Below are 27,770 nucleotides of genomic sequence, written 5' to 3' on the forward strand. Positions count from 1 at the left end.
GATGCTGCCTGGATGTACGGTGCGTGTCCTAGAATGGGGGAACACTGGATGCTGCCTGGATGTACGGTGCGTGTCCTAGAATGGGAGAACATTGGATGCTGCCTGGATGTACGGTGCGTGTCCTAGAATGGGGGAACATTGGATGCTGCCTGGATGTACGGTGCGTGTCCTAGAATGGGGGAACATTGGATGCTGCCTGGATGTACGGTGCGTGTCCTAGAATGGGGGAACATTGGATGCTGCCTGGATGTACGGTGCGTGTCCTAGAATGGGGGAACACTGGATGCTGCCTGGATGTACAGTGCGTGTCCTAGAATGGGGGAACATTGGATGCTGCCTGGATGTACGGTGCGTGTCCTAGAATGGGGGAACATTGGATGCTGCCTGGATGTACGGTGCATGTCCTAGAATGGGGGAACATTGGATGCTGCCTGGATGTACGGTGCGTGTCCTAGAATGGGGGAACATTGGATGCTGCCTGGATGTACGGTGCGTGTCCTAGAATGGGGGAACATTGGATGCTGCCTGGATGTACGGTGCGTGTCCTAGAATGGGGGAACATTGGATGCTGCCTGGATGTACGGTGCGTGTCCGAGAATGGGAGAACATTGGATGCTGCCTGGATGTACGGTGCGTGTCCTAGAATGGGAGAACATTGGATGCTGCCTGGATGTACGGTGCGTGTCCTAGAATGGGGGAACATTGGATGCTGCCTGGATGTACGGTGCGTGTCCTAGAATGGGGGAACATTGGATGCTGCCTGGATGTACAGTGCGTGTCCGAGAATGGGAGAACATTGGATGCTGCCTGGATGTACGGTGCGTGTCCTAGAATGGGAGAACATTGGATGCTGCCTGGATGTACGGTGCGAGTCCTAGAATGGGGGAACATTGGATGCTGCCTGGATGTACAGTGCGTGTCCTAGAATGGGTGAACATTGGATGCTGCCTGGATGTACAGTGCGTGTCCTAGAATGGGGGAACACTGGATGCTGCCTGGATGTACAGTGCGTGTCCTAGAATGGGGGAACACTGGATGCTGCCTGGATGTACAGTGCGTGTCCTAGAATGGGGGAACATTGGATGCTGCCTGGATGTACAGTGCGTGTCCTAGAATGGGGGAACATTGGATGCTGCCTGGATGTACAGTGCGTGTCCTAGAATGGGGGAACACTGGATGCTGCCTGGATGTACAGTGCGTGTCCTAGAATGGGGGAACGTTGGATGCTGCCTGGATGTACAGTGCGTGTCCTAGAATGGGAGAACACTGGATGCTGCCTGGATGTACGGTGCGTGTCCTAGAATGGGAGAACACTGGATGCTGCCTGGATGTACAGTGCGTGTCCTAGAATGGGTGAACACTGGATGCTGCCTGGATGTACAGTGCGTGTCCTAGAATGGGAGAACATTGGATGCTGCCTGGATGTACAGTGCGTGTCCTAGAATGGGGGAACATTGGATGCTGCCTGGATGTACGGTGCGTGTCCTAGAATGGGGGAACACTGGATGCTGCCTGGATGTACAGTGCGTGTCCTAGAATGGGTGAACACTGGATGCTGCCTGGATGTACGGTGCGTGTCCTAGAATGGGGGAACATTGGATGCTGCCTGGATGTACAGTGCGTGTCCTAGAATGGGGGAACATTGGATGCTGCCTGGATGTACAGTGCGTGTCCTAGAATGGGGGAACATTGGATGCTGCCTGGATGTACAGTGCGTGTCCTAGAATGGGGGAACATTGGATGCTGCCTGGATGTACAGTGCGTGTCCTAGAATGGGAGAACACTGGATGCTGCCTGGATGTACGGTGCATGACCTAGAATGGGGGAACACTGGATGCTGCCTGGATGTACAGTGCGTGTCCTAGAATGGGGGAACGTTGGATGCTGCCTGGATGTACAGTGCGTGTCCTAGAATGGGAGAACACTGGATGCTGCCTGGATGTACGGTGCGTGTCCTAGAATGGGAGAACACTGGATGCTGCCTGGATGTACAGTGCGTGTCCTAGAATGGGAGAACACTGGATGCTGCCTGGATGTACGGTGCGTGTCCTAGAATGGGAGAACATTGGATGCTGCCTGGATGTACAGTGCGTGTCCTAGAATGGGGGAACATTGGATGCTGCCTGGATGTACGGTGCGTGTCCTAGAATGGGGGAACACTGGATGCTGCCTGGATGTACGGTGCGTGTCCTAGAATGGGTGAACACTGGATGCTGCCTGGATGTACGGTGCGTGTCCTAGAATGGGGGAACATTGGATGCTGCCTGGATGTACAGTGCGTGTCCTAGAATGGGGGAACATTGGATGCTGCCTGGATGTACAGTGCGTGTCCTAGAATGGGGGAACATTGGATGCTGCCTGGATGTACGGTGCGTGTCCTAGAATGGGGGAACATTGGATGCTGCCTGGATGTACGGTGCGAGTCCTAGAATGGGGGAACATTGGATGCTGCCTGGATGTACGGTGCGAGTCCTAGAATGGGGGGAACATTGGATGCTGCCTGGATGTACGGTGCGTGTCCTAGAATGGGGGAACATTGGATGCTGCCTGGATGTACGGTGCGTGTCCTAGAATGGGGGAACATTGGATGCTGCCTGGATGTACGGTGCGTGTCCTAGAATGGGGGAACATTGGATGCTGCCTGCATGTACGGTGCGTGTCCTAGAATGGGGGAACATTGGATGCTGCCTGGATGTACGGTGCGTGTCCTAGAATGGGGGAACATTGGATGCTGCCTGGATGTACGGTGCGTGTCCTAGAATGGGGGAACATTGGATGCTGCCTGGATGTACGGTGCGTGTCCTAGAATGGGGGAACATTGGATGCTGCCTGGATGTACGGTGCGTGTCCTAGAATGGGGGAACATTGGATGCTGCCTGGATGTACGGTGCGTGTCCTAGAATGGGGGAACATTGGATGCTGCCTGGATGTACGGTGCGTGTCCTAGAATGGGGGAACATTGGATGCTGCCTGGATGTACGGTGCGTGTTCTAGAATGGGTGAACATTGGATGCTGCCTGGATGTACGGTGCGTGTCCTAGAATGGGGGAACATTGGATGCTGCCTGGATGTACGGTGCGTGTCCTAGAATGGGAGAACATTGGATGCTGCCTGGATGTACGGTGCGTGTCCTAGAATGGGGGGAACATTGGATGCTGCCTGGATGTACGGTGCGTGTCCTAGAATGGGAGAACATTGGATGCTGCCTGGATGTACGGTGCGTGTCCTAGAATGGGGGAACATTGGATGCTGCCTGGATGTACGGTGCGTGTCCTAGAATGGGGGAACATTGGATGCTGCCTGGATGTACGGTGCGTGTCCTAGAATGGGGGAACATTGGATGCTGCCTGGATGTACGGTGCGTGTCCTAGAATGGGGGAACATTGGATGCTGCCTGGATGTACGGTGCGTGTCCTAGAATGGGGGGACATTGGATGCTGCCTGGATGTACGGTGCGTGTCCTAGAATGGGGGAACATTGGATGCTGCCTGGATGTACGGTGCGTGTCCTAGAATGGGGGAACACTGGATGCTGCCTGGATGTACGGTGCGTGTCCTAGAATGGGGGGAACATTGGATGCTGCCTGGATGTACGGTGCGAGTCCTAGAATGGGGGAACATTGGATGCTGCCTGGATGTACGGTGCGTGTCCTAGAATGGGGGAACATTGGATGCTGCCTGGATGTACGGTGCGAGTCCTAGAATGGGGGAACATTGGATGCTGCCTGGATGTACGGTGCGTGTCCTAGAATGGGGGAACATTGGATGCTGCCTGGATGTACAGTGCGAGTCCTAGAATGGGGGAACATTGGATGCTGCCTGGATGTACGGTGCGTGTCCTAGAATGGGGGAACATTGGATGCTGCCTGGATGTACGGTGCGTGTCCTAGAATGGGAGAACATTGGATGCTGCCTGGATGTACGGTGCGTGTCCTAGAATGGGGGAACATTGGATGCTGCCTGGATGTACGGTGCGTGTCCTAGAATGGGGGAACATTGGATGCTGCCTGGATGTACGGTGCGTGTCCTAGAATGGGGGAACACTGGATGCTGCCTGGATGTACGGTGCGTGTCCTAGAATGGGGGAACATTGGATGCTGCCTGGATGTACGGTGCGTGTCCTAGAATGGGGGAACATTGGATGCTGCCTGGATGTACGGTGCGTGTCCTAGAATGGGGGAACATTGGATGCTGCCTGGATGTACGGTGCGTGTCCTAGAATGGGAGAACATTGGATGCTGCCTGGATGTACGGTGCGTGTCCTAGAATGGGGGAACATTGGATGCTGCCTGGATGTACGGTGCGTGTCCTAGAATGGGGGAACATTGGATGCTGCCTGGATGTACGGTGCGTGTCCTAGAATGGGGGGACATTGGATGCTGCCTGGATGTACGGTGCGTGTCCTAGAATGGGGGGAACATTGGATGCTGCCTGGATGTACGGTGCGTGTCCTAGAATGGGGGAACATTGGATGCTGCCTGGATGTACGGTGCGTGTCCTAGAATGGGGGAACATTGGATGCTGCCTGGATGTACGGTGCGTGTCCTAGAATGGGAGAACATTGGATGCTGCCTGGATGTACGGTGCGTGTCCTAGAATGGGGGAACATTGGATGCTGCCTGGATGTACGGTGCGTGTCCTAGAATGGGGGAACATTGGATGCTGCCTGGATGTACGGTGCGTGTCCTAGAATGGGGGAACATTGGATGCTGCCTGGATGTACGGTGCGTGTCCTAGAATGGGGGAACATTGGATGCTGCCTGGATGTACGGTGCGTGTCCTAGAATGGGAGAACATTGGATGCTGCCTGGATGTACGGTGCGTGTCCTAGAATGGGGGAACATTGGATGCTGCCTGGATGTACGGTGCGTGTCCTAGAATGGGGGAACATTGGATGCTGCCTGGATGTACGGTGCGTGTCCTAGAATGGGGGGACATTGGATGCTGCCTGGATGTACGGTGCGTGTCCTAGAATGGGGGGACATTGGATGCTGCCTGGATGTACGGTGCGTGTCCTAGAATGGGGGAACACTGGATGCTGCCTGGATGTACAGTGCGTGTCCTAGAATGGGGGAACATTGGATGCTGCCTGGATGTACAGTGCGTGTCCTAGAATGGGGGAACACTGGATGCTGCCTGGATGTACGGTGCGTGTCCTAGAATGGGGGGACATTGGATGCTGCCTGGATGTACGGTGCGTGTCCTAGAATGGGGGAACATTGGATGCTGCCTGGATGTACGGTGCGTGTCCTAGAATGGGAGAACATTGGATGCTGCCTGGATGTACAGTGCGTGTCCTAGAATGGGAGAACATTGGATGCTGCCTGGATGTACGGTGCGTGTCCTAGAATGGGGGAACATTGGATGCTGCCTGGATGTACAGTGCGTGTCCTAGAATGGGGGAACATTGGATGCTGCCTGGATGTACGGTGCGAGTCCTAGAATGGGGGGACATTGGATGCTGCCTGGATGTACGGTGCGAGTCCTAGAATGGGGGAACACTGGATGCTGCCTGGATGTACAGTGCGTGTCCTAGAATGGGGGAACATTGGATGCTGCCTGGATGTACGGTGCGTGTCCTAGAATGGGGGGACATTGGATGCTGCCTGGATGTACAGTGCGTGTCCTAGAATGGGGGAACATTGGATGCTGCCTGGATGTACGGTGCGAGTCCTAGAATGGGGGGACATTGGATGCTGCCTGGATGTACGGTGCGAGTCCTAGAATGGGGGAACACTGGATGCTGCCTGGATGTACAGTGCGTGTCCTAGAATGGGGGAACATTGGATGCTGCCTGGATGTACGGTGCGTGTCCTAGAATGGTAGAACATTGGATGCTGCCTGGATGTACAGTGCGTGTCCTAGAATGGGGGAACATTGGATGCTGCCTGGATGTACGGTGCGTGTCCTAGAATGGGGGAACATTGGATGCTGCCTGGATGTACGGTGCGTGTCCTAGAATGGGGGGACATTGGATGCTGCCTGGATGTACGGTGCGTGTCCTAGAATGGGGGAACATTGGATGCTGCCTGGATGTACGGTGCGTGTCCTAGAATGGGGGAACATTGGATGCTGCCTGGATGTACGGTGCGAGTCCTAGAATGGGAGAACATTGGATGCTGCCTGGATGTACAGTGCGTGTCCTAGAATGGGGGGACATTGGATGCTGCCTGGATGTACAGTGCGTGTCCTAGAATGGGGGAACATTGGATGCTGCCTGGATGTACGGTGCGTGTCCTAGAATGGGGGAACATTGGATGCTGCCTGGATGTACGGTGCGAGTCCTAGAATGGGAGAACATTGGATGCTGCCTGGATGTACGGTGCGTGTCCTAGAATGGGAGAACATTGGATGCTGCCTGGATGTACGGTGCGTGTCCTAGAATGGGAGAACATTGGATGCTGCCTGGATGTACGGTGCGTGTCCTAGAATGGGGGAACACTGGATGCTGCCTGGATGTACGGTGCGTGTCCTAGAATGGGGGAACATTGGATGCTGCCTGGATGTACGGTGCGTGTCCTAGAATGGGGGAACATTGGATGCTGCCTGGATGTACGGTGCGTGTCCTAGAATGGGAGAACATTGGATGCTGCCTGGATGTACGGTGCGTGTCCTAGAATGGGAGAACATTGGATGCTGCCTGGATGTACGGTGCGTGTCCTAGAATGGGGGAACACTGGATGCTGCCTGGATGTACGGTGCGTGTCCTAGAATGGGGGGAACATTGGATGCTGCCTGGATGTACGGTGCGAGTCCTAGAATGGGAGAACATTGGATGCTGCCTGGATGTACAGTGCGTGTCCTAGAATGGGGGGACATTGGATGCTGCTGGATGTACAGTGCGTGTCCTAGAATGGGGGAACATTGGATGCTGCCTGGATGTACGGTGCGTGTCCTAGAATGGGGGAACATTGGATGCTGCCTGGATGTACGGTGCGAGTCCTAGAATGGGAGAACATTGGATGCTGCCTGGATGTACGGTGCGTGTCCTAGAATGGGAGAACATTGGATGCTGCCTGGATGTACGGTGCGTGTCCTAGAATGGGAGAACATTGGATGCTGCCTGGATGTACGGTGCGTGTCCTAGAATGGGAGAACATTGGATGCTGCCTGGATGTACGGTGCGTGTCCTAGAATGGGAGAACATTGGATGCTGCCTGGATGTACGGTGCGTGTCCTAGAATGGGGGAACACTGGATGCTGCCTGGATGTACGGTGCGTGTCCTAGAATGGGGGAACATTGGATGCTGCCTGGATGTACGGTGCGTGTCCTAGAATGGGGGAACATTGGATGCTGCCTGGATGTACAGTGCGTGTCCTAGAATGGGGGAACACTGGATGCTGCCTGGATGTACAGTGCGTGTCCTAGAATGGGGGAACATTGGATGCTGCCTGGATGTACAGTGCGTGTCCTAGAATGGGGGAACATTGGATGCTGCCTGGATGTACGGTGCGTGTCCTAGAATGGGGGACATTGGATGCTGCCTGGATGTACGGTGCGAGTCCTAGAATGGGGGAACATTGGATGCTGCCTGGATGTACGGTGCGTGTCCTAGAATGGGGGAACATTGGATGCTGCCTGGATGTACGGTGCGAGTCCTAGAATGGGAGAACATTGGATGCTGCCTGGATGTACGGTGCGTGTCCTAGAATGGGAGAACACTGGATGCTGCCTGGATGTACGGTGCGTGTCCTAGAATGGGGGGACATTGGATGCTGCCTGGATGTACGGTGCGTGTCCTAGAATGGGGGAACATTGGATGCTGCCTGGATGTACGGTGCGTGTCCTAGAATGGGGGAACATTGGATGCTGCCTGGATGTACGGTGCGAGTCCTAGAATGGGAGAACATTGGATGCTGCCTGGATGTACGGTGCGTGTCCTAGAATGGGAGAACACTGGATGCTGCCTGGATGTACGGTGCGTGTCCTAGAATGGGAGAACATTGGATGCTGCCTGGATGTACGGTGCGTGTCCTAGAATGGGGGGACATTGGATGCTGCCTGGATGTACGGTGCGTGTCCTAGAATGGGGGAACATTGGATGCTGCCTGGATGTACAGTGCGTGTCCTAGAATGGGGGAACATTGGATGCTGCCTGGATGTACGGTGCGTGTCCTAGAATGGGAGAACACTGGATGCTGCCTGGATGTACGGTGCGTGTCCTAGAATGGGAGAACATTGGATGCTGCCTGGATGTACGGTGCGTGTCCTAGAATGGGGGAACATTGGATGCTGCCTGGATGTACGGTGCGTGTCCTAGAATGGGGGAACATTGGATGCTGCCTGGATGTACGGTGCGTGTCCTAGAATGGGGGAACATTGGATGCTGCCTGGATGTACGGTGCGTGTCCTAGAATGGGGGAACATTGGATGCTGCCTGGATGTACGGTGCGTGTCCTAGAATGGGGGAACACTGGATGCTGCCTGGATGTACGGTGCGTGTCCTAGAATGGGGGAACATTGGATGCTGCCTGGATGTACAGTGCGTGTCCTAGAATGGGGGAACATTGGATGCTGCCTGGATGTACGTGCGAGTCCTAGAATGGGGGAACACTGGATGCTGCCTGGATGTACGGTGCGTGTCCTAGAATGGGGGAACATTGGATGCTGCCTGGATGTACAGTGCGTGTCCTAGAATGGGGGAACATTGGATGCTGCCTGGATGTACGGTGCGTGTCCTAGAATGGGGGAACACTGGATGCTGCCTGGATGTACGGTGCGTGTCCTAGAATGGGGGAACACTGGATGCTGCCTGGATGTACAGTGCGTGTCCTAGAATGGGAGAACATTGGATGCTGCCTGGATGTACGGTGCATGTCCTAGAATGGGGGAACACTGGATGCTGCCTGGATGTACGGTGCGTGTCCTAGAATGGGGGAACATTGGATGCTGCCTGGATGTACAGTGCGTGTCCTAGAATGGGGGAACATTGGATGCTGCCTGGATGTACAGTGCGTGTCCTAGAATGGGGGAACATTGGATGCTGCCTGGATGTACAGTGCGTGTCCTAGAATGGGGGAACATTGGATGCTGCCTGGATGTACGGTGCGTGTCCTAGAATGGGGGAACATTGGATGCTGCCTGGATGTACAGTGCGTGTCCTAGAATGGGAGAACACTGGATGCTGCCTGGATGTACGGTGCGAGTCCTAGAATGGGAGAACATTGGATGCTGCCTGGATGTACAGTGCGTGTCCTAGAATGGGGGGACATTGGATGCTGCCTGGATGTACGGTGCGTGTCCTAGAATGGGAGAACATTGGATGCTGCCTGGATGTACAGTGCGTGTCCTAGAATGGGGGGACATTGGATGCTGCCTGGATGTACGGTGCGTGTCCTAGAATGGGGGAACATTGGATGCTGCCTGGATGTACGGTGCGTGTCCTAGAATGGGAGAACATTGGATGCTGCCTGGATGTACAGTGCGTGTCCTAGAATGGGGGGACATTGGATGCTGCCTGGATGTACGGTGCGTGTCCTAGAATGGGGGGACATTGGATGCTGCCTGGATGTACGGTGCGTGTCCTAGAATGGGAGAACACTGGATGCTGCCTGGATGTACGGTGCGTGTCCTAGAATGGGGAGAACATTGGATGCTGCCTGGATGTACAGTGCGTGTCCTAGAATGGGGGGACATTGGATGCTGCCTGGATGTACGGTGCGTGTCCTAGAATGGGGGAACATTGGATGCTGCCTGGATGTACGGTGCGTGTCCTAGAATGGGGGAACATTGGATGCTGCCTGGATGTACGGTGCGTGTCCTAGAATGGGGGAACATTGGATGCTGCCTGGATGTACGGTGCGTGTCCTAGAATGGGGGAACATTGGATGCTGCCTGGATGTACGGTGCGAGTCCTAGAATGGGGGAACATTGGATGCTGCCTGGATGTACAGTGCGTGTCCTAGAATGGGGGGACATTGGATGCTGCCTGGATGTACGGTGCGTGTCCTAGAATGGGGGAACATTGGATGCTGCCTGGATGTACAGTGCGTGTCCTAGAATGGGGGAACATTGGATGCTGCCTGGATGTACGGTGCGTGTCCTAGAATGGGGGAACATTGGATGCTGCCTGGATGTACGGTGCGTGTCCTAGAATGGGGGAACATTGGATGCTGCCTGGATGTACGGTGCGTGTCCTAGAATGGGGGAACATTGGATGCTGCCTGGATGTACGGTGCGTGTCCTAGAATGGGGGAACACTGGATGCTGCCTGGATGTACGGTGCGTGTCCTAGAATGGGGGAACATTGGATGCTGCCTGGATGTACGGTGCGTGTCCTAGAATGGGGGAACATTGGATGCTGCCTGGATGTACGGTGCGTGTCCTAGAATGGGGGAACACTGGATGCTGCCTGGATGTACAGTGCGTGTCCTAGAATGGGGGAACACTGGATGCTGCCTGGATGTACAGTGCGTGTCCTAGAATGGGGGAACATTGGATGCTGCCTGGATGTACAGTGCGTGTCCGAGAATGGGGGAACACTGGATGCTGCCTGGATGTACAGTGCGTGTCCTAGAATGGGAGAACATTGGATGCTGCCTGGATGTACAGTGCGTGTCCTAGAATGGGGGAACACTGGATGCTGCCTGGATGTACGGTGCGTGTCCTAGAATGGGGGAACACTGGATGCTGCCTGGATGTACAGTGCGTGTCCGAGAATGGGGGAACACTGGATGCTGCCTGGATGTACGGTGCGAGTCCTAGAATGGGGGAACATTGGATGCTGCCTGGATGTACGGTGCGAGTCCTAGAATGGGGGAACATTGGATGCTGCCTGGATGTACGGTGCGTGTCCTAGAATGGGGGAACACTGGATGCTGCCTGGATGTACAGTGCGTGTCCGAGAATGGGGGAACACTGGATGCTGCCTGGATGTACGGTGCGTGTCCTAGAATGGGGGAACATTGGATGCTGCCTGGATGTACAGTGCGTGTCCTAGAATGGAGGAACATTGGATGCTGCCTGGATGTACAGTGCGTGTCCTAGAATGGGGGAACACTGGATGCTGCCTGGATGTACGGTGCGTGTCCTAGAATGGGGGAACATTGGATGCTGCCTGGATGTACAGTGCGTGTCCTAGAATGGAGGAACATTGGATGCTGCCTGGATGTACAGTGCGTGTCCGAGAATGGGGGAACACTGGATGCTGCCTGGATGTACGGTGCGTGTCCTAGAATGGGGGAACATTGGATGCTGCCTGGATGTACAGTGCGTGTCCTAGAATGGAGGAACATTGGATGCTGCCTGGATGTACGGTGCGTGTCCTAGAATGGGGGAACATTGGATGCTGCCTGGATGTACAGTGCGTGTCCTAGAATGGGGGAACATTGGATGCTGCCTGGATGTACAGTGCGTGTCCGAGAATGGGGGAACACTGGATGCTGCCTGGATGTACAGTGCGTGTCCTAGAATGGGGGAACATTGGATGCTGCCTGGATGTACGGTGCGTGTCCTAGAATGGGGGAACACTGGATGCTGCCTGGATGTACGGTGCGAGTCCTAGAATGGGGGAACATTGGATGCTGCCTGGATGTACGGTGCGTGTCCTAGAATGGGGGAACACTGGATGCTGCCTGGATGTACAGTGCGTGTCCTAGAATGGGGGAACACTGGATGCTGCCTGGATGTACAGTGCGTGTCCTAGAATGGGGGAACACTGGATGCTGCCTGGATGTACGGTGCGAGTCCTAGAATGGGGGAACACTGGATGCTGCCTGGATGTACGGTGCGTGTCCTAGAATGGGGGAACATTGGATGCTGCCTGGATGTACGGTGCGTGTCCTAGAATGGGGGAACATTGGATGCTGCCTGGATGTACGGTGCGTGTCCTAGAATGGGGGAACATTGGATGCTGCCTGGATGTACAGTGCGTGTCCTAGAATGGGGGAACATTGGATGCTGCCTGGATGTACAGTGCGTGTCCTAGAATGGGAGAACATTGGATGCTGCCTGGATGTACGGTGCGTGTCCTAGAATGGGGGAACACTGGATGCTGCCTGGATGTACGGTGCGTGTCCTAGAATGGGGGAACATTGGATGCTGCCTGGATGTACGGTGCGTGTCCTAGAATGGGGGAACACTGGATGCTGCCTGGATGTACGGTGCGTGTCCTAGAATGGGGGAACATTGGATGCTGCCTGGATGTACAGTGCGTGTCCTAGAATGGGGGAACATTGGATGCTGCCTGGATGTACAGTGCGTGTCCTAGAATGGGGGAACACTGGATGCTGCCTGGATGTACAGTGCGTGTCCTAGAATGGGGGAACACTGGATGCTGCCTGGATGTACAGTGCGTGTCCTAGAATGGGGGAACACTGGATGCTGCCTGGATGTACAGTGCGTGTCCTAGAATGGGGGAACATTGGATGCTGCCTGGATGTACGGTGCGTGTCCTAGAATGGGGGAACACTGGATGCTGCCTGGATGTACAGTGCGTGTCCTAGAATGGGGGAACATTGGATGCTGCCTGGATGTACAGTGCGTGTCCTAGAATGGGGGAACACTGGATGCTGCCTGGATGTACAGTGCGTGTCCTAGAATGGGAGAACATTGGATGCTGCCTGGATGTACGGTGCGTGTCCTAGAATGGGAGAACATTGGATGCTGCCTGGATGTACGGTGCGTGTCCTAGAATGGGGGAACATTGGATGCTGCCTGGATGTACGGTGCGTGTCCTAGAATGGGAGAACATTGGATGCTGCCTGGATGTACGGTGCGTGTCCTAGAATGGGGGAACATTGGATGCTGCCTGGATGTACGGTGCGTGTCCTAGAATGGGGGAACATTGGATGCTGCCTGGATGTACGGTGCGTGTCCTAGAATGGGGGAACACTGGATGCTGCCTGGATGTACGGTGCGTGTCCTAGAATGGGGGAACATTGGATGCTGCCTGGATGTACGGTGCGTGTCCTAGAATGGGGGAACATTGGATGCTGCCTGGATGTACGGTGCGTGTCCTAGAATGGGAGAACACTGGATGCTGCCTGGATGTACAGTGCGTGTCCTAGAATGGGGGAACATTGGATGCTGCCTGGATGTACGGTGCGTGTCCTAGAATGGGGGAACATTGGATGCTGCCTGGATGTACGGTGCGTGTCCTAGAATGGGGGAACATTGGATGCTGCCTGGATGTACGGTGCGTGTCCTAGAATGGGGGAACATTGGATGCTGCCTGGATGTACGGTGCGTGTCCTAGAATGGGGGAACATTGGATGCTGCCTGGATGTACGGTGCGTGTCCTAGAATGGGGGAACATTGGATGCTGCCTGGATGTACGGTGCGTGTCCTAGAATGGGGGAACATTGGATGCTGCCTGGATGTACGGTGCGTGTCCTAGAATGGGGGAACATTGGATGCTGCCTGGATGTACGGTGCGAGTCCTAGAATGGGGGAACATTGGATGCTGCCTGGATGTACGGTGCGTGTCCTAGAATGGGGGAACATTGGATGCTGCCTGGATGTACGGTGCGTGTCCTAGAATGGGGGAACATTGGATGCTGCCTGGATGTACAGTGCGTGTCCTAGAATGGGGGAACACTGGATGCTGCCTGGATGTACAGTGCGTGTCCTAGAATGGGGGAACATTGGATGCTGCCTGGATGTACGGTGCGAGTCCTAGAATGGGGGAACATTGGATGCTGCCTGGATGTACGGTGCGTGTCCTAGAATGGGGGAACATTGGATGCTGCCTGGATGTACAGTGCGTGTCCTAGAATGGGGGAACATTGGATGCTGCCTGGATGTACGGTGCGTGTCCTAGAATGGGGGAACATTGGATGCTGCCTGGATGTACGGTGCGTGTCCTAGAATGGGGGAACATTGGATGCTGCCTGGATGTACGGTGCGTGTCCTAGAATGGGGGAACATTGGATGCTGCCTGGATGTACGGTGCGTGTCCTAGAATGGGGGAACATTGGATGCTGCCTGGATGTACGGTGCGTGTCCTAGAATGGGGGAACATTGGATGCTGCCTGGATGTACGGTGCGTGTCCTAGAATGGGGGAACATTGGATGCTGCCTGGATGTACGGTGCGTGTCCTAGAATGGGGGAACATTGGATGCTGCCTGGATGTACGGTGCGAGTCCTAGAATGGGGGAACATTGGATGCTGCCTGGATGTACGGTGCGTGTCCTAGAATGGGGGAACATTGGATGCTGCCTGGATGTACGGTGCGTGTCCTAGAATGGGGGAACATTGGATGCTGCCTGGATGTACAGTGCGTGTCCTAGAATGGGGGAACACTGGATGCTGCCTGGATGTACGGTGCGTGTCCTAGAATGGGGGAACATTGGATGCTGCCTGGATGTACGGTGCGAGTCCTAGAATGGGGGAACATTGGATGCTGCCTGGATGTACGGTGCGTGTCCTAGAATGGGGGAACACTGGATGCTGCCTGGATGTACGGTGCGTGTCCTAGAATGGGGGAACACTGGATGCTGCCTGGATGTACGGTGCGTGTCCTAGAATGGGGGAACATTGGATGCTGCCTGGATGTACGGTGCGTGTCCTAGAATGGGGGAACATTGGATGCTGCCTGGATGTACAGTGCGTGTCCTAGAATGGGGGAACACTGGATGCTGCCTGGATGTACGGTGCGTGTCCTAGAATGGGGGAACATTGGATGCTGCCTGGATGTACGGTGCGAGTCCTAGAATGGGGGAACATTGGATGCTGCCTGGATGTACGGTGCGAGTCCTAGAATGGGGGAACATTGGATGCTGCCTGGATGTACGGTGCGAGTCCTAGAATGGGGGAACATTGGATGCTGCCTGGATGTACGGTGCGTGTCCTAGAATGGGGGAACATTGGATGCTGCCTGGATGTACGGTGCGTGTCCTAGAATGGGGGAACATTGGATGCTGCCTGGATGTACAGTGCGTGTCCTAGAATGGGAGAACATTGGATGCTGCCTGGATGTACGGTGCGTGTCCTAGAATGGGGGAACATTGGATGCTGCCTGGATGTACGGTGCGTGTCCTAGAATGGGAGAACATTGGATGCTGCCTGGATGTACGGTGCGTGTCCTAGAATGGGGGAACATTGGATGCTGCCTGGATGTACAGTGCGTGTCCTAGAATGGGGGAACATTGGATGCTGCCTGGATGTACGGTGCGTGTCCTAGAATGGGGGAACATTGGATGCTGCCTGGATGTACGGTGCGTGTCCTAGAATGGGGGAACATTGGATGCTGCCTGGATGTACGGTGCGTGTCCTAGAATGGGGGAACATTGGATGCTGCCTGGATGTACGGTGCGTGTCCTAGAATGGGGGAACATTGGATGCTGCCTGGATGTACAGTGCGTGTCCTAGAATGGGGGAACACTGGATGCTGCCTGGATGTACAGTGCGTGTCCTAGAATGGGGGAACACTGGATGCTGCCTGGATGTACAGTGCGTGTCCTAGAATGGGGGAACACTGGATGCTGCCTGGATGTACAGTGCGTGTCCTAGAATGGGGGAACATTGGATGCTGCCTGGATGTACAGTGCGTGTCCTAGAATGGGAGAACATTGGATGCTGCCTGGATGTACGGTGCGTGTCCTAGAATGGGGGAACATTGGATGCTGCCTGGATGTACGGTGCGTGTCCTAGAATGGGGGAACATTGGATGCTGCCTGGATGTACGGTGCGTGTCCTAGAATGGGGGAACACTGGATGCTGCCTGGATGTACGGTGCGTGTCCTAGAATGGGGGAACATTGGATGCTGCCTGGATGTACAGTGCGTGTCCTAGAATGGGAGAACATTGGATGCTGCCTGGATGTACAGTGCGTGTCCTAGAATGGGGGAACATTGGATGCTGCCTGGATGTACAGTGCGTGTCCTAGAATGGGGGAACATTGGATGCTGCCTGGATGTACGGTGCGTGTCCTAGAATGGGGGAACATTGGATGCTGCCTGGATGTACGGTGCGTGTCCTAGAATGGGGGAACACTGGATGCTGCCTGGATGTACGGTGCGTGTCCTAGAATGGGGGAACATTGGATGCTGCCTGGATGTACGGTGCGTGTCCTAGAATGGGAGAACATTGGATGCTGCCTGGATGTACAGTGCGTGTCCTAGAATGGGAGAACATTGGATGCTGCCTGGATGTACAGTGCGTGTCCTAGAATGGGAGAACATTGGATGCTGCCTGGATGTACAGTGCGTGTCCTAGAATGGGGGAACATTGGATGCTGCCTGGATGTACAGTGCGTGTCCTAGAATGGGGGAACATTGGATGCTGCCTGGATGTACAGTGCGTGTCCTAGAATGGGGGAACACTGGATGCTGCCTGGATGTACGGTGCGTGTCCTAGAATGGGGGAACACTGGATGCTGCCTGGATGTACGGTGCGTGTCCTAGAATGGGGGAACATTGGATGCTGCCTGGATGTACGGTGCGTGTCCTAGAATGGGAGAACATTGGATGCTGCCTGGATGTACAGTGCGTGTCCTAGAATGGGGGGAACATTGGATGCTGCCTGGATGTACGGTGCGTGTCCTAGAATGGGGGAACACTGGATGCTGCCTGGATGTACGGTGCGTGTCCTAGAATGGGGGAACACTGGATGCTGCCTGGATGTACAGTGCGTGTCCTAGAATGGGGGAACATTGGATGCTGCCTGGATGTACAGTGCGTGTCCTAGAATGGGGGAACATTGGATGCTGCCTGGATGTACGGTGCGTGTCCTAGAATGGGGGAACATTGGATGCTGCCTGGATGTACAGTGCGTGTCCTAGAATGGGGGAACATTGGATGCTGCCTGGATGTACGGTGCGTGTCCTAGAATGGGGGAACATTGGATGCTGCCTGGATGTACGGTGCGTGTCCTAGAATGGGGGAACACTGGATGCTGCCTGGATGTACGGTGCGTGTCCTAGAATGGGGGAACATTGGATGCTGCCTGGATGTACAGTGCGTGTCCTAGAATGGGAGAACATTGGATGCTGCCTGGATGTACAGTGCGTGTCCTAGAATGGGGGAACATTGGATGCTGCCTGGATGTACAGTGCGTGTCCTAGAATGGGGGAACACTGGATGCTGCCTGGATGTACAGTGCGTGTCCTAGAATGGGGGAACACTGGATGCTGCCTGGATGTACGGTGCGTGTCCTAGAATGGGGGAACACTGGATGCTGCCTGGATGTACGGTGCGTGTCCTAGAATGGGGGAACACTGGATGCTGCCTGGATGTACGGTGCGTGTCCTGTCTTATGTGTGCTAATGTTTTCATTGTAGGAATTAGGTACAAGGAGTCCAGGACTAAGACTGGGAGTCTTATGAAGTCATTAGGGGCTCTGTGTTTCCTCTCTTAGCTACAATCCTGTTCACAATGAGTATTGTGCTGGAAATGCTTCTAAAGCTGGGGTCACGGCATCTGAAGTAAGAATCTTAATGCTAAAGACTGTGGAGAACAGTAAAGTATGAAATATTCTGTCCTGCCGTAGGATTCGGCACCCTCTGCTCACCTTCCTCCTTTCCTCTGCAGCCTCCAGCCTCTTCTGAAGCTCATCAAGGCACAGATCCTTCTTTCTGGGGGGAGATGCGAGAGGTGGGCTGTCAGCAGATAACTCGGTGGGGGATTTCAAGATGACTTCAAAGCTCTGACCAGATGCCCGCTTGTCCAGCTGTTTCACTTCCATATCTAGGGGAGAAGCAACATGCAGCTTTTCATTCCTGCACCTCTGCTACAGTGGAAATGCAGTAACCCAAAAATGACATTTAAGAAAGTGGACCAGTGAGGGTTTTCTCTCCCGCAAGAGTTGGCTATGGTGAAATGCACCGTAGCCAGCACTCAAAGCATTTACATCTGCAAATGACCAATTACCGAATGGCACCAGCTGTTCAGGCTGTAGGGGAGAAGTGAGAAAGTAGCACAGTAAATACAGCAGAAAGATTTGATCTCGGAGTTTATAATGAGTAGAAGGCACCTCCTGAAGACCAGGCACAGTTCAGCAGATTGTGAGTCACAGCGACCATCACTATAGCAATATGTAACCACTAAGCAAGCTCAGTTACAATTTTATGTTAGCAAAACAACCCAGAAGATTCTGTTGAGATAAGCAAGCCAAATCATAAAATTATTTATTTGTCTAAGAACTGACAGCGAGGAGGCAGGCACCATAGGTCAGAGAGGCTGAAGGAACTCACCATCATTCTCACAGATGGCGGAAGGGTGTGGCTGTGAGTAGAAACAGGAGCAGATTAGTGAGAGCATGGACAGCTCCTTCATTTTCTCCTTGTAGGCTGGAAGGTAAGAAAAAGCAGTCAGTGCAGAATGAAGGATGCTCCACATGCTTTGCCCAGTGTCAAACATACAAACACCTCACACAGAGACAGCATGCCTCCTCCTGTCACTGGATGAGACATGTTCAGGCATGAAGGCACATGCCTTCATGCCTGAACATGCCTTCATGCCTGAACATGTCTCATCCAGTGACAGGCGCCCAGGCATAATGCATGAACATAACTCATCCAGAGAGCCTTCTGTGCGTGTTTCATCCATTCACAGTCGCTGCACACACCTTAACCACTGAACGTGTCTCATCCATTCACAATCGCTGCACACACCTTAACCACTGAACGTGTCTCATCCAATGACAGGCGCCCAGGCATAATGCATGAACATAACTCATCCAGAGAGGCTTCTGTGCGTGTTTCATCCATTCACAGTCAATGCACACACCTTAACCACTGAACGTGTCTCATCCATTGACACTCACTGCACACACCTTAACCACTGAACGTGTCTCATCCATTCACAGTCGCTGCATACACCTTAACCACTGAACGTGTCTCATCCATTCACAGTCGCTGCACACACCTTAACCACTGAACGTGTCTCATCCATTGACAGTCACTGCACATACCTTAACCACTGAACATGTCTCATCCAATGAAAGTCACTGCACACACCTTAACCACTGAACACGTCTCATCCAATGACAGTCGCTGCACACACCTTAACCACTGAACGTGTCTCATCCATTCACAGTCGCTGCACACACCTTAACCACTGAACATGTCTCATCCATTCACAGTCGCTGCACACACCTTAACGAGTGAACATGTCTCATCCATTGACAGTCGCTGCACACACCTTAACGAGTGAACGTGTCTCATCCATTGACAGTCACTGCACACACCTTAACCACTGAACGTGTCTCATCCATTCACAGTCACTGCACACACCTTAACCACTGAACGTGTCTCATCCATTCACAGTCACTGCACACACCTTAACCGCTGAATGTGTCTCATCCATTCAGTCGCTGCACACACCTTAACCACTGAACGTGTCTCATGCAGTGAGTCACTGCACGCACCTTAACGAGTGAACGTGTCTCGTGCAGTGACAGTAACTGCACGCACCTTAACCACTGAACGTGTCTCATCCTTTCACAGTCTCTGCCCGCACCTTAACCACTAAATGTGTCTCATCCATTGACAGTTTCTACACGCAACATCTGAACATGTCTTATCCAGTGAAGGGCTCAGTTGTCCCGGCAATGTTACTAGGACCTCTCAAAAGGGAATTATTATCACCAAATTTACTTGCAGATTGCATAGTTTATTCAATTTTATCCCAGAACATATGCAAAATTGTTCTGAAATGGTTAAAACTATGAGGGGGTCCCATGAGAATGGATCTGGGAATAAGATTTCATAAATTCTTACTGAAATGAAACTGAGTGAGCATTCTGTGATCTAAAAGTTTGGTTCAACATAATCAGTCCAAAAGAAAGTCCTTCACGAGACGTGTTTTCCCTGCTAATACGGTCCCTGTGACGTGATCCCAGCCCTCCCCTGAGGCAGGCAGACATCTCCCTGACCCAAGGCTGCAGCCCACAGTTTCATATTTGCCGTCACTTGGCTTCCGGTATATAGACCGGTACATATCTGACAACTTTAAGAGCAAAATAATTCCTGAATCCTGTAAGTGAGAGGAATTATTTCTGGCATGACTGGATCTGTTTCATCTTTGGTTGCTAAGAAACGATGACATGACTAAGGCGAGGACCCTTCAGAGTGGTGATAGCTCTCAGCCAAACATCAGAACCCAGGGAAGGGGACTGGAAGGCGACTGTGATGGATAATGCAGGTAAAGCACACAAAGCTATGCGCAACCGCTGAAAACATAATATTAAACCTCACCAAGAGCTACCCTTGAAATTATTCTTACAGCCCTTTTCATGCACCCTTCCACCTCCCTCCCCCCTCCTGTCCACACCCATACCCCCTTCACCTCCCTCCTGTTAGCATTTAGCTGGAATGAGAAATGAAGATTTCACTTTCAAGTACTTGGACCCATTTCACTAGAGAAGGCCTTCCAAGAACTGTAAAAGTGGTATCCACAAACGTCTGGTCTTGTTGAGGTTCACTTTAATAATAGCAGATAACACCTTCTCCAACTGATGCAACAATTCCTTCAATGCGAGGGATATTACCTACATCCTACCAATGCCACCTTTTAAATTAGACCATCCAACCTCTCCCCGAAACTGGAGATAAGTGTTAAGATATGTACATCTGTGGATCTTCCTGTTATAGAAGTGATACAGAATACCAAAATACTAAATGTTGTGCTTTAAATGGCCTTTACCACTGCACTCCCTCTAACATACATTAGATAAGCTCTTATCAACCACATGCAACCTTGCTGGAGCTAAGTAAGCTCTCAGGAGGACGCTGTATTATTTCTCAGTAATATTCCAGACACTGCCCAGAATTTGTTCCCAGTCCTGATGAGCTTCCCAGTCTTTTGCATAGAGTGTCACATGTATGATTTTTCACCCACCGGTGAGAAGTTGTACATGTGCATGCGATGCAAAGAGCTCCTGGCTCTCAGAGAACGAGTCCGATCTCTGGAGGCTAGAGTGGCAGACCTGGAGGAGCTGAGGCAGACAGAGAGGTATATAGATGAGACCTTCAGGGACATAGTAGTCCAGTCCCAACTTCAGACTGGCAGCCCTGGTGCTGCCTTGGAGGAAGAAGGTCTCATGATCGGAGAGCATCAACCTGGTGTAGCAGGAAAGGATCCTGTAGCAAAGACCTGCTCTCCAGGTGGTGCATTGTCCTTTTGCACCAAGGACGTGTCTCCAAGGCCTAATGCCCAGAAGGAAAGGGTTAGGTTGGCCTTCATAGTTCGTGATTTGATTATTAGGAATGTAGACAGCTGGGTGGCTGGTGGGCGTGAGGATCGCCTGGTAACTTGCCTACCTGGTGCGAAGGTGGCGAACCTCTCGCGTCACCTAGATAGGATTTTAGACAGTGCTGGGGAGGAGCCGGCTGTCGTGGTACACGGGGGCACCAACGACATAGGAAAATGTGGGAGGGAGGTTCTGGAAGCCAAATTTAGGCTCTTAGGTAGAAAGCTTAAATCCAGAACCTCCAGGGTAGCATTCTCTGAAATGCTCCCTGTTCCACGCGCAGGTCCCCAGAGGCAGGCAGAGCTCCGGAGTCTCAATGCGTGGATGAGACGATGGTGCAAGGAAGAGGGATTTAGTTATAAGAAAATGCCATACTGGGTCAGACAAGGGTCCATCAAGCCCAGCATCCTGTTTCCAACAGTGGCCAATCCAGGCCATAAGAACCTGGCAAGTACCCAAAAACTAAGTCTATTCCATGTAACCATTGCTAATGGCAGTGGCTATTCTCTAAGTGAACTTAATAGCAGGTAATGGACTTCTCCTCCAAGAACTTATCCAATCCTTTTTTAAACCCAGCTATACTAACTGCACTAACCACATCCTCTGGCAACAAATTCCAGAGTTTAATTGTGCGTTGAGTAAAAACGAACTTTCTCAGATTAGTTTTAAATGTGCCCCATGCTAACTTCATGGAGTGCCCCCTAGTCTTTCTACTATCCGAAAGAGTAAATAACCGATTCACATCTACTCGTTCTAGACCTCTCATGATTTTAAACACCTCTATCATATCCCCCCTCAGCTGTCTCTTCTCCATGCTGAAAAATCCTAACCTCTTTAGTCTTTCCTCATAGGGGAGCTGTTCCATTCCTCTTATCATTTTGGTTGCCCGTCTCTGTACCTTCTCCATCGCAACTAGATCTTTTTTGAGATGCGGCGACCAGAATTGTACACAGTATTCAAGGTGTGGTCTCACCATTCTGTTTGCTTTTTTGACCGCTGCAGCACACTGAGCTGACAATTTCAAAGTATTATCCACTATGATGCCTAGATCTCTTTCCTGGGTGGTAGCACCTAATATAGAACCTAACATTGTGTAACTACAGCAAGGGTTATTTTTCCCTATATGCATCACCTTTTACTTATCCACATTAAATTTCATCTGCCATTTGATGCTCAATTTTCCAGTCTCACAAGGTCTTCCTGCAATTTATCACAATCTGCTTGTGATTTAACTACTCTGAATAATTTTGTATCATCTGCAAATTTGATTACCTCACTCATCGTATTTCTTTCCAGATCATTTATAAATATATTGAAAAGCACTGCTCCAAGTACAGATCCCTGAGGCACTCCACTGGCCACTCCCCTCCACTGAGAAAATTGTCCATTTAATCCTACTCTCTGTTTCCTGTCTTTTAACCAGTTTGTAATCCATGAAAGGACATCGCCACCTATTCCATGACTTTTTACTTTCCCTAGAAGCCTCTCATGAGGAACTTTGTCAAATGCTTTCTGAAAATCCAAATACACTACATCTACCGGTTCACCTTTATCCACATGTTTATTAACTCCTTCAAAAAAGTGAAGCAGATTTGTGAGGCAAGACTTGCCCTGGGTAAAGCCATGCTGACTTTGTTCCATTAAACCATGTCTTTCTATATGTTCTGTGATTTTGATGTTTAGAATACTTTCCACTATTTTTCCTGGCACTGAAGTCAGGCTAACCGGTCTGTAGTTTCCCAGATCGCCCCTGGAGACCTTTTTAAATATTGGGGTTACATTATCCACCCTCCAGTCTTCAGGCCAGCCCTCTTTCAAGCAAAGGGCAGCATGACTCCTGCCTAAGAAGAGGTCCAAGTCTTCAGGGACCTCAGGGGCCACGAGGATTCAGCAAATCCATGGTCCATCGGCGTCGGGGGCCGCTGAGGATGCTTCATCTGAAGAATCTGATCAGGGATTGCTACCTGGGGATGGTTCTCCAGACACTGATCCTGATCAAGAGAGGCAGGTCCAGCCGAGGAACCGGGAGAGGTCCTGACGTTGAAAGGCGACGATCCCAAGGTACTTTGCCTTTTTCAAAAGGAAGAACTGGGACCTCTGATTCCACTTGTCCTGGCAGAGTTATATATAACGGCTCCTCAAGTGGAGTCTGACCAGGATGAATTGGATCCGGTCATGGCAGGATTGCGGGGTCTAGCCAAGATCTTTCCTTTTCACAGGTCGATCAAAAAGTTGGTGGTGAGAGATTGGGACACTCTGGAGACTGGCCTTAAGGTGAGCAGAGTTATGGATACGTTCTTAGAGGAGATGTCCATTAACTGCTATTAATCAAGTTGACTTAGAAAATAGCCACTGCTATTACTAGCATCAGTAGCATGGGATATACTTAGTTTTTGGGTACTTGCCAGATACTTGTAGCCTGGATTGGCGACTGTTGGAATCAGGATGCTGAGCTTGATGGACCCTTGGTCTGACCCAGTATGGCAGCTTCTTATGTTCTTAATAAGCTATATCCATTGCCCAAGGACACTCTGGAGAGTTCTGAAGGTGGATGCTTCCGTCTCGGCAGTCACGAAGAGGACGACCATTCCAGTGGCTGGGGCCATGGCTCTGAAGGATATACAAAACAAGAAGTTTGAGGTGCATCTTAAAAAGATATTTGAGGTGTTGGCACTGGGCATCTGAGCAGCTTGTGTGCAGTAGTTTTATGCTTTGGGTTTCACTGCAACAGTTACAGGAAAACAAGGCTATGCCAACTTCGGAATCTCAGCAGGCAGAGTGTCTGGAGGCGGCAGTCGCTTATGGCGCAAATGTCTTGTACGACCTCATCTGCACACACCTTAACCACTGGAGGCTTCTTTGGTTGTGGAATTGGTCAGTGGACGTTTCCTCGAAAGCTCAGCTTGGGGCCTTGCCATTTGCTTCTTTTTGGCAAAGATCTGGAGCAGCTGATAAAGCTTTTGGGTGAGAATAAAATACACAAGCTGTTGGAGGACAAGCCCAAGGGACCCAAAGGATTTTTTCCGGTGCACTCTCTGTATCATGGTCAGAGGGGTTTTTTGGTACAGCAGAGCTCTGGCTGCTGGTCAAACACAGGCCTCAGGGAGGTTGCAGTCCTGGAGCCAGTCATTTGAAGGCCGTAGAGTGAGCAGGAGGGCTCCAGCCAGGGATCTGGTGGAGCTAAGCCTACACAATGAAGTAAGGCTGGCCCACTCCTCTGTCCCTGTCATAGGGGGTTGTCTAACTCATTTTTACGAGGAGTGGGCCAAGATCAAGTTGGACCGGTGGGTTCTAAGAATGATCAAACAAGGTTATGCTTTAGAGTTTGCTCAGCCACTAAGAAGCCTCTTTGTGGTGTCTCCTGTGTCTCAGTGGAAAAAAATCTGGTTGTGCTTCAAACACTCCAGCGCCTGCAAATTTTTGGAGCCATAGTTCCCATTCCTCAGCAGGTGCAAGGGACAGGACATTATTCGATTTATTTTGTGGTTCCGAAAAGGAAGGGACGTTTCGCCCAATTCTGGACTTGAAGAAAGTGAATCTAGCTCTCAAGGTTTCTTATTGCGATGGTGTGAATAGGAGAGTTTTTGGCTTCCTTGGATATCACGGAAGCATATCCACATATTGGGATCCAGCCAGACCATCAAAGGTTTCTCCGGTTCATGATCCTAGGAGAGCAATTTCAATTTTGCACCTTTCCGTTTGGTTTGGTGACTGCTCTGAGGACCTTCACCAAGGTGATGCTGGTGGTCGCAGCGGCCGTCAGAAAGGAGGGCATGCTGGTGCACCCGTATCTGGATGACTGGCTCATTCAAGCAAAGTCATAAGACCTTTGCAGACAAGTGGTGGAGGTGATAATGCACAGCTTGAGTTGACTGGGTTGGATAGCGAACTTATCCAAGAGCCATCTTCTTCTCTGGCAAGTCTTGAGTTTTCTGGGCACACACTTCAATACCCATGTGGGGAAAGTGTTCCTCACAGAAGAGCGTATGGTCAAGTTACAGTCTCAAGTTTGGAGTCTCTTGCAGGCCCGCGCACCCAGGGTTTGGGATTACTTGCAGGTCTTCGCTCTATGGCATCTACTTTGGAACTCGTTCTGTGGGCGTTTGCTCATATGAGACCATTTCAGCAGGCACTGCTATCCCGATGGGATCCAGTGTTGGAGCAATTTCATCTTCTCCTGTCGTTTAAGGACTCAGCAAAGTTTAATCTGTCATGGTGGCTTTCTCATAGAAACATACATAGAAACATAGAAATGACGAAGAAGAAGACCAATCGGCCCATCTAGTCTGCCCAGCAAGCTTCACACTTCTTTCCTTTCATACTTATCTGTTTCTCTTGGCTCTTAGCAACCCTTGTGCTGTGGAGTGGACTTGGAGGTTCCACAGTGGATAGTGGTGACTACTGATGCCATTCTCTCCTGTTGGGGAGCAGTGTGCCAGTCCCAGACAGTCCAAAGGCAATGGTCATCTGAGGAAGTGTTGTGGTCCATCAATCAACTACAGACTAAAGCAGTGCAGTTGGCCCTCCAAGAGTTTTTACCTCTTTTGCACAATTGCCCGGTCAGGATCCTGTCCAACAATGCAACGACGGTAGCCTACATCAACCGCCAGGGAGTACCAAGAGTCAAGCGGTGGCTCAAGAAGTGGAGATGCTGATGTGTTGGGAGAAGCAGCATCTGTCCTTGATAGCGGCCTCTCGCATTGCGGCGTTAGACAATGTGCAAGCCGATGTTCACAGCCGTCCACATGTAGATCCCGGAGAATGAGAGTTGTCGGAAGAAGCGATGCGTCTCATTACTTGCAGTTGGGGCATTCCTCATATGGATCTAATGCCAACTCAGTGGAATGCCAAAGCTCCCTGCTTCTTCAGTCGCAGGAGGCAGTGTGGAGCTGAAGGGGTCGATGCCCTGGTTCTGACTTGGCCAAGCAACACCCTGATATACGTGTTTCCGCCATGGCCTCTGGTGGGCAAGATAGTGAGGAGAATAGAGGTCCATCCTGGCCGGGTAATTTTGGTGGCTCCAGAGTGGCCCCAGAGGCCTTGGTTTGCAGATCTGGTCAATCTAGCAGTGGATGGCCAGTTGCGGCTGGGACATCTTCCAAACCTGCTACGTCAGGGACCCATTTATTCAGATTGGGTGGATCGCTTTTGCTTAGCGGCTTGACTTTTGAGAGGTGCAGATTAAGAAAGAAAGGATATCTGGAGGATGTAATTACTACTCTGTTTCAGGCTCGGTAGACCTCCACCTCTTTGGCATAAATCAGGGTGTGGAGGATTTTTGAATCTTGGTGCTCTGATCAAAGGATTGACCCCTGGTGAGCATCAGTGGTGCAGATTCTGTTTTTTCTGCAAAAAGGGTTGAAAAAGGGTTTGTCATTCAATTCCCTGAGTGCACAGGTCTCGGCCCTGAGCTGCTTTCAAGGCAAAGTCCATGGAAAGCCCCTGGCGGCACACTCGGATGTGGTGCGTTTCCTCAGAGGGGTGAAACATTTATGTCCTCCTGCTCGTTTTGTGTGTCCATCTTGGAGCCTTAACTTAGTCCTCAAGGGCATGTGTGGGCGCCGTTTCAGCCTCTTAAAAGGGCTACCATAAAGGATCTAATTTTGAAGGTGGTATTCTTGGTGGCTATTTGTTCAGTCTCGGAACTTCAAGCCTTGTCATGCAGGGAGCCTTTCTTATGGATCTCGGGTTTGGGAGTCTTGTTGAGGACGATTCTGTCTTTTCTGCAAAAACTGGTTTTGGCGTTCCACTTAAGTCAATCAGTGGAATTTTCATCTTTTCCACATCTGGAGCTTGGAACGCCTCATGCCAAAGACTTAAGGCGGTTGGATGTCAGATGCGTTTTGTTACAATACATAGAGGTTACTAACAGTTTTAGATTGTCGGATCACTTTTTGTACTGTGGAGTGGTGCAAAAAAGGGTCAGAAGGCTTCGAAGTCCACCATTGCCCATTGGTTGAAAGAGGCCATTGGTTACACTTACATTTGTTGCAGTCATCCTGTCCCGGAGGGATTAAGGGCTCATTCAACCCGGTCTCAGGTGGCATCCTGGGCAGAATGTTAGCGAGTGTCCCCGCAAGAGATTTGCAGGGCAGCAACTTGGAAATCTTTGCATACCTTCGCCAGCACTATTGATTGGACGTCCGTGCTCCAGAAGTTGCTGGTTTCGGAGTGAGCATCCTTCGAGCGCTACTCTCGGAGTCCCACCTGGTTAGGGAAGCTTTGGTACATCCCAGGAGTCTGGAGTGATCCGGGTACGTACAGGGAAAGGAAAGTTGGTTCTTACCTGCTAATTTTCGTCCCTGTAGTACCACCGATCAGTCCAGAGTCCCGCCCTAGGGGGAGTCCACTCAATCTGTCCTTTGTCTTTGTCTGAAGAATGGAGGGCTGCCATCTCCAAAAAACAAAACAAAACAGGGGTGGGTAAGAGTATGGAGCAGGGGTGTGGCCTGCTTGTTTGCAGCGGTTGCTACCCCTGATTGGAGCTGGATGTTCACTTGGATGCAGATCCGGCGCTGCTCTCTACATTGGTGGAGGGGAATTAGGGCCGGAGGGTACTGGAAGCCAATAGTAACAGGTGGGAGAGAGAAAAAGGAAAAACAAAAAAGGATAAAGTGCGTAGCTTGCTGGGCAGACTGGA

At 51.9% G+C, this 27,770-nt stretch overlaps 1 protein-coding gene across 1 annotated transcript in view; it reads right to left on the reverse strand.

The window, feature by feature from the left end:
• The window catches only part of STMN3 (stathmin 3), a 79,838-nt gene that overhangs the window by 28,915 nt on the left and 23,153 nt on the right, over window positions 1-27,770 (reverse strand). The window contains exons 2-3 of the mRNA XM_029613156.1: window positions 18,132-18,227; window positions 17,450-17,625 (exon numbers count right to left, since the gene is read on the reverse strand). Coding sequence (XP_029469016.1) covers window positions 17,450-17,625; window positions 18,132-18,227 — 272 coding nt within the window. The remainder of the gene's footprint in view (window positions 1-17,449; window positions 17,626-18,131; window positions 18,228-27,770) is intronic.

The sequence above is a fragment of the Rhinatrema bivittatum genome, chromosome 8 (assembly GCF_901001135.1).
Source record: "Rhinatrema bivittatum chromosome 8, aRhiBiv1.1, whole genome shotgun sequence".
NCBI lineage: Eukaryota > Metazoa > Chordata > Amphibia > Gymnophiona > Rhinatrematidae > Rhinatrema > Rhinatrema bivittatum.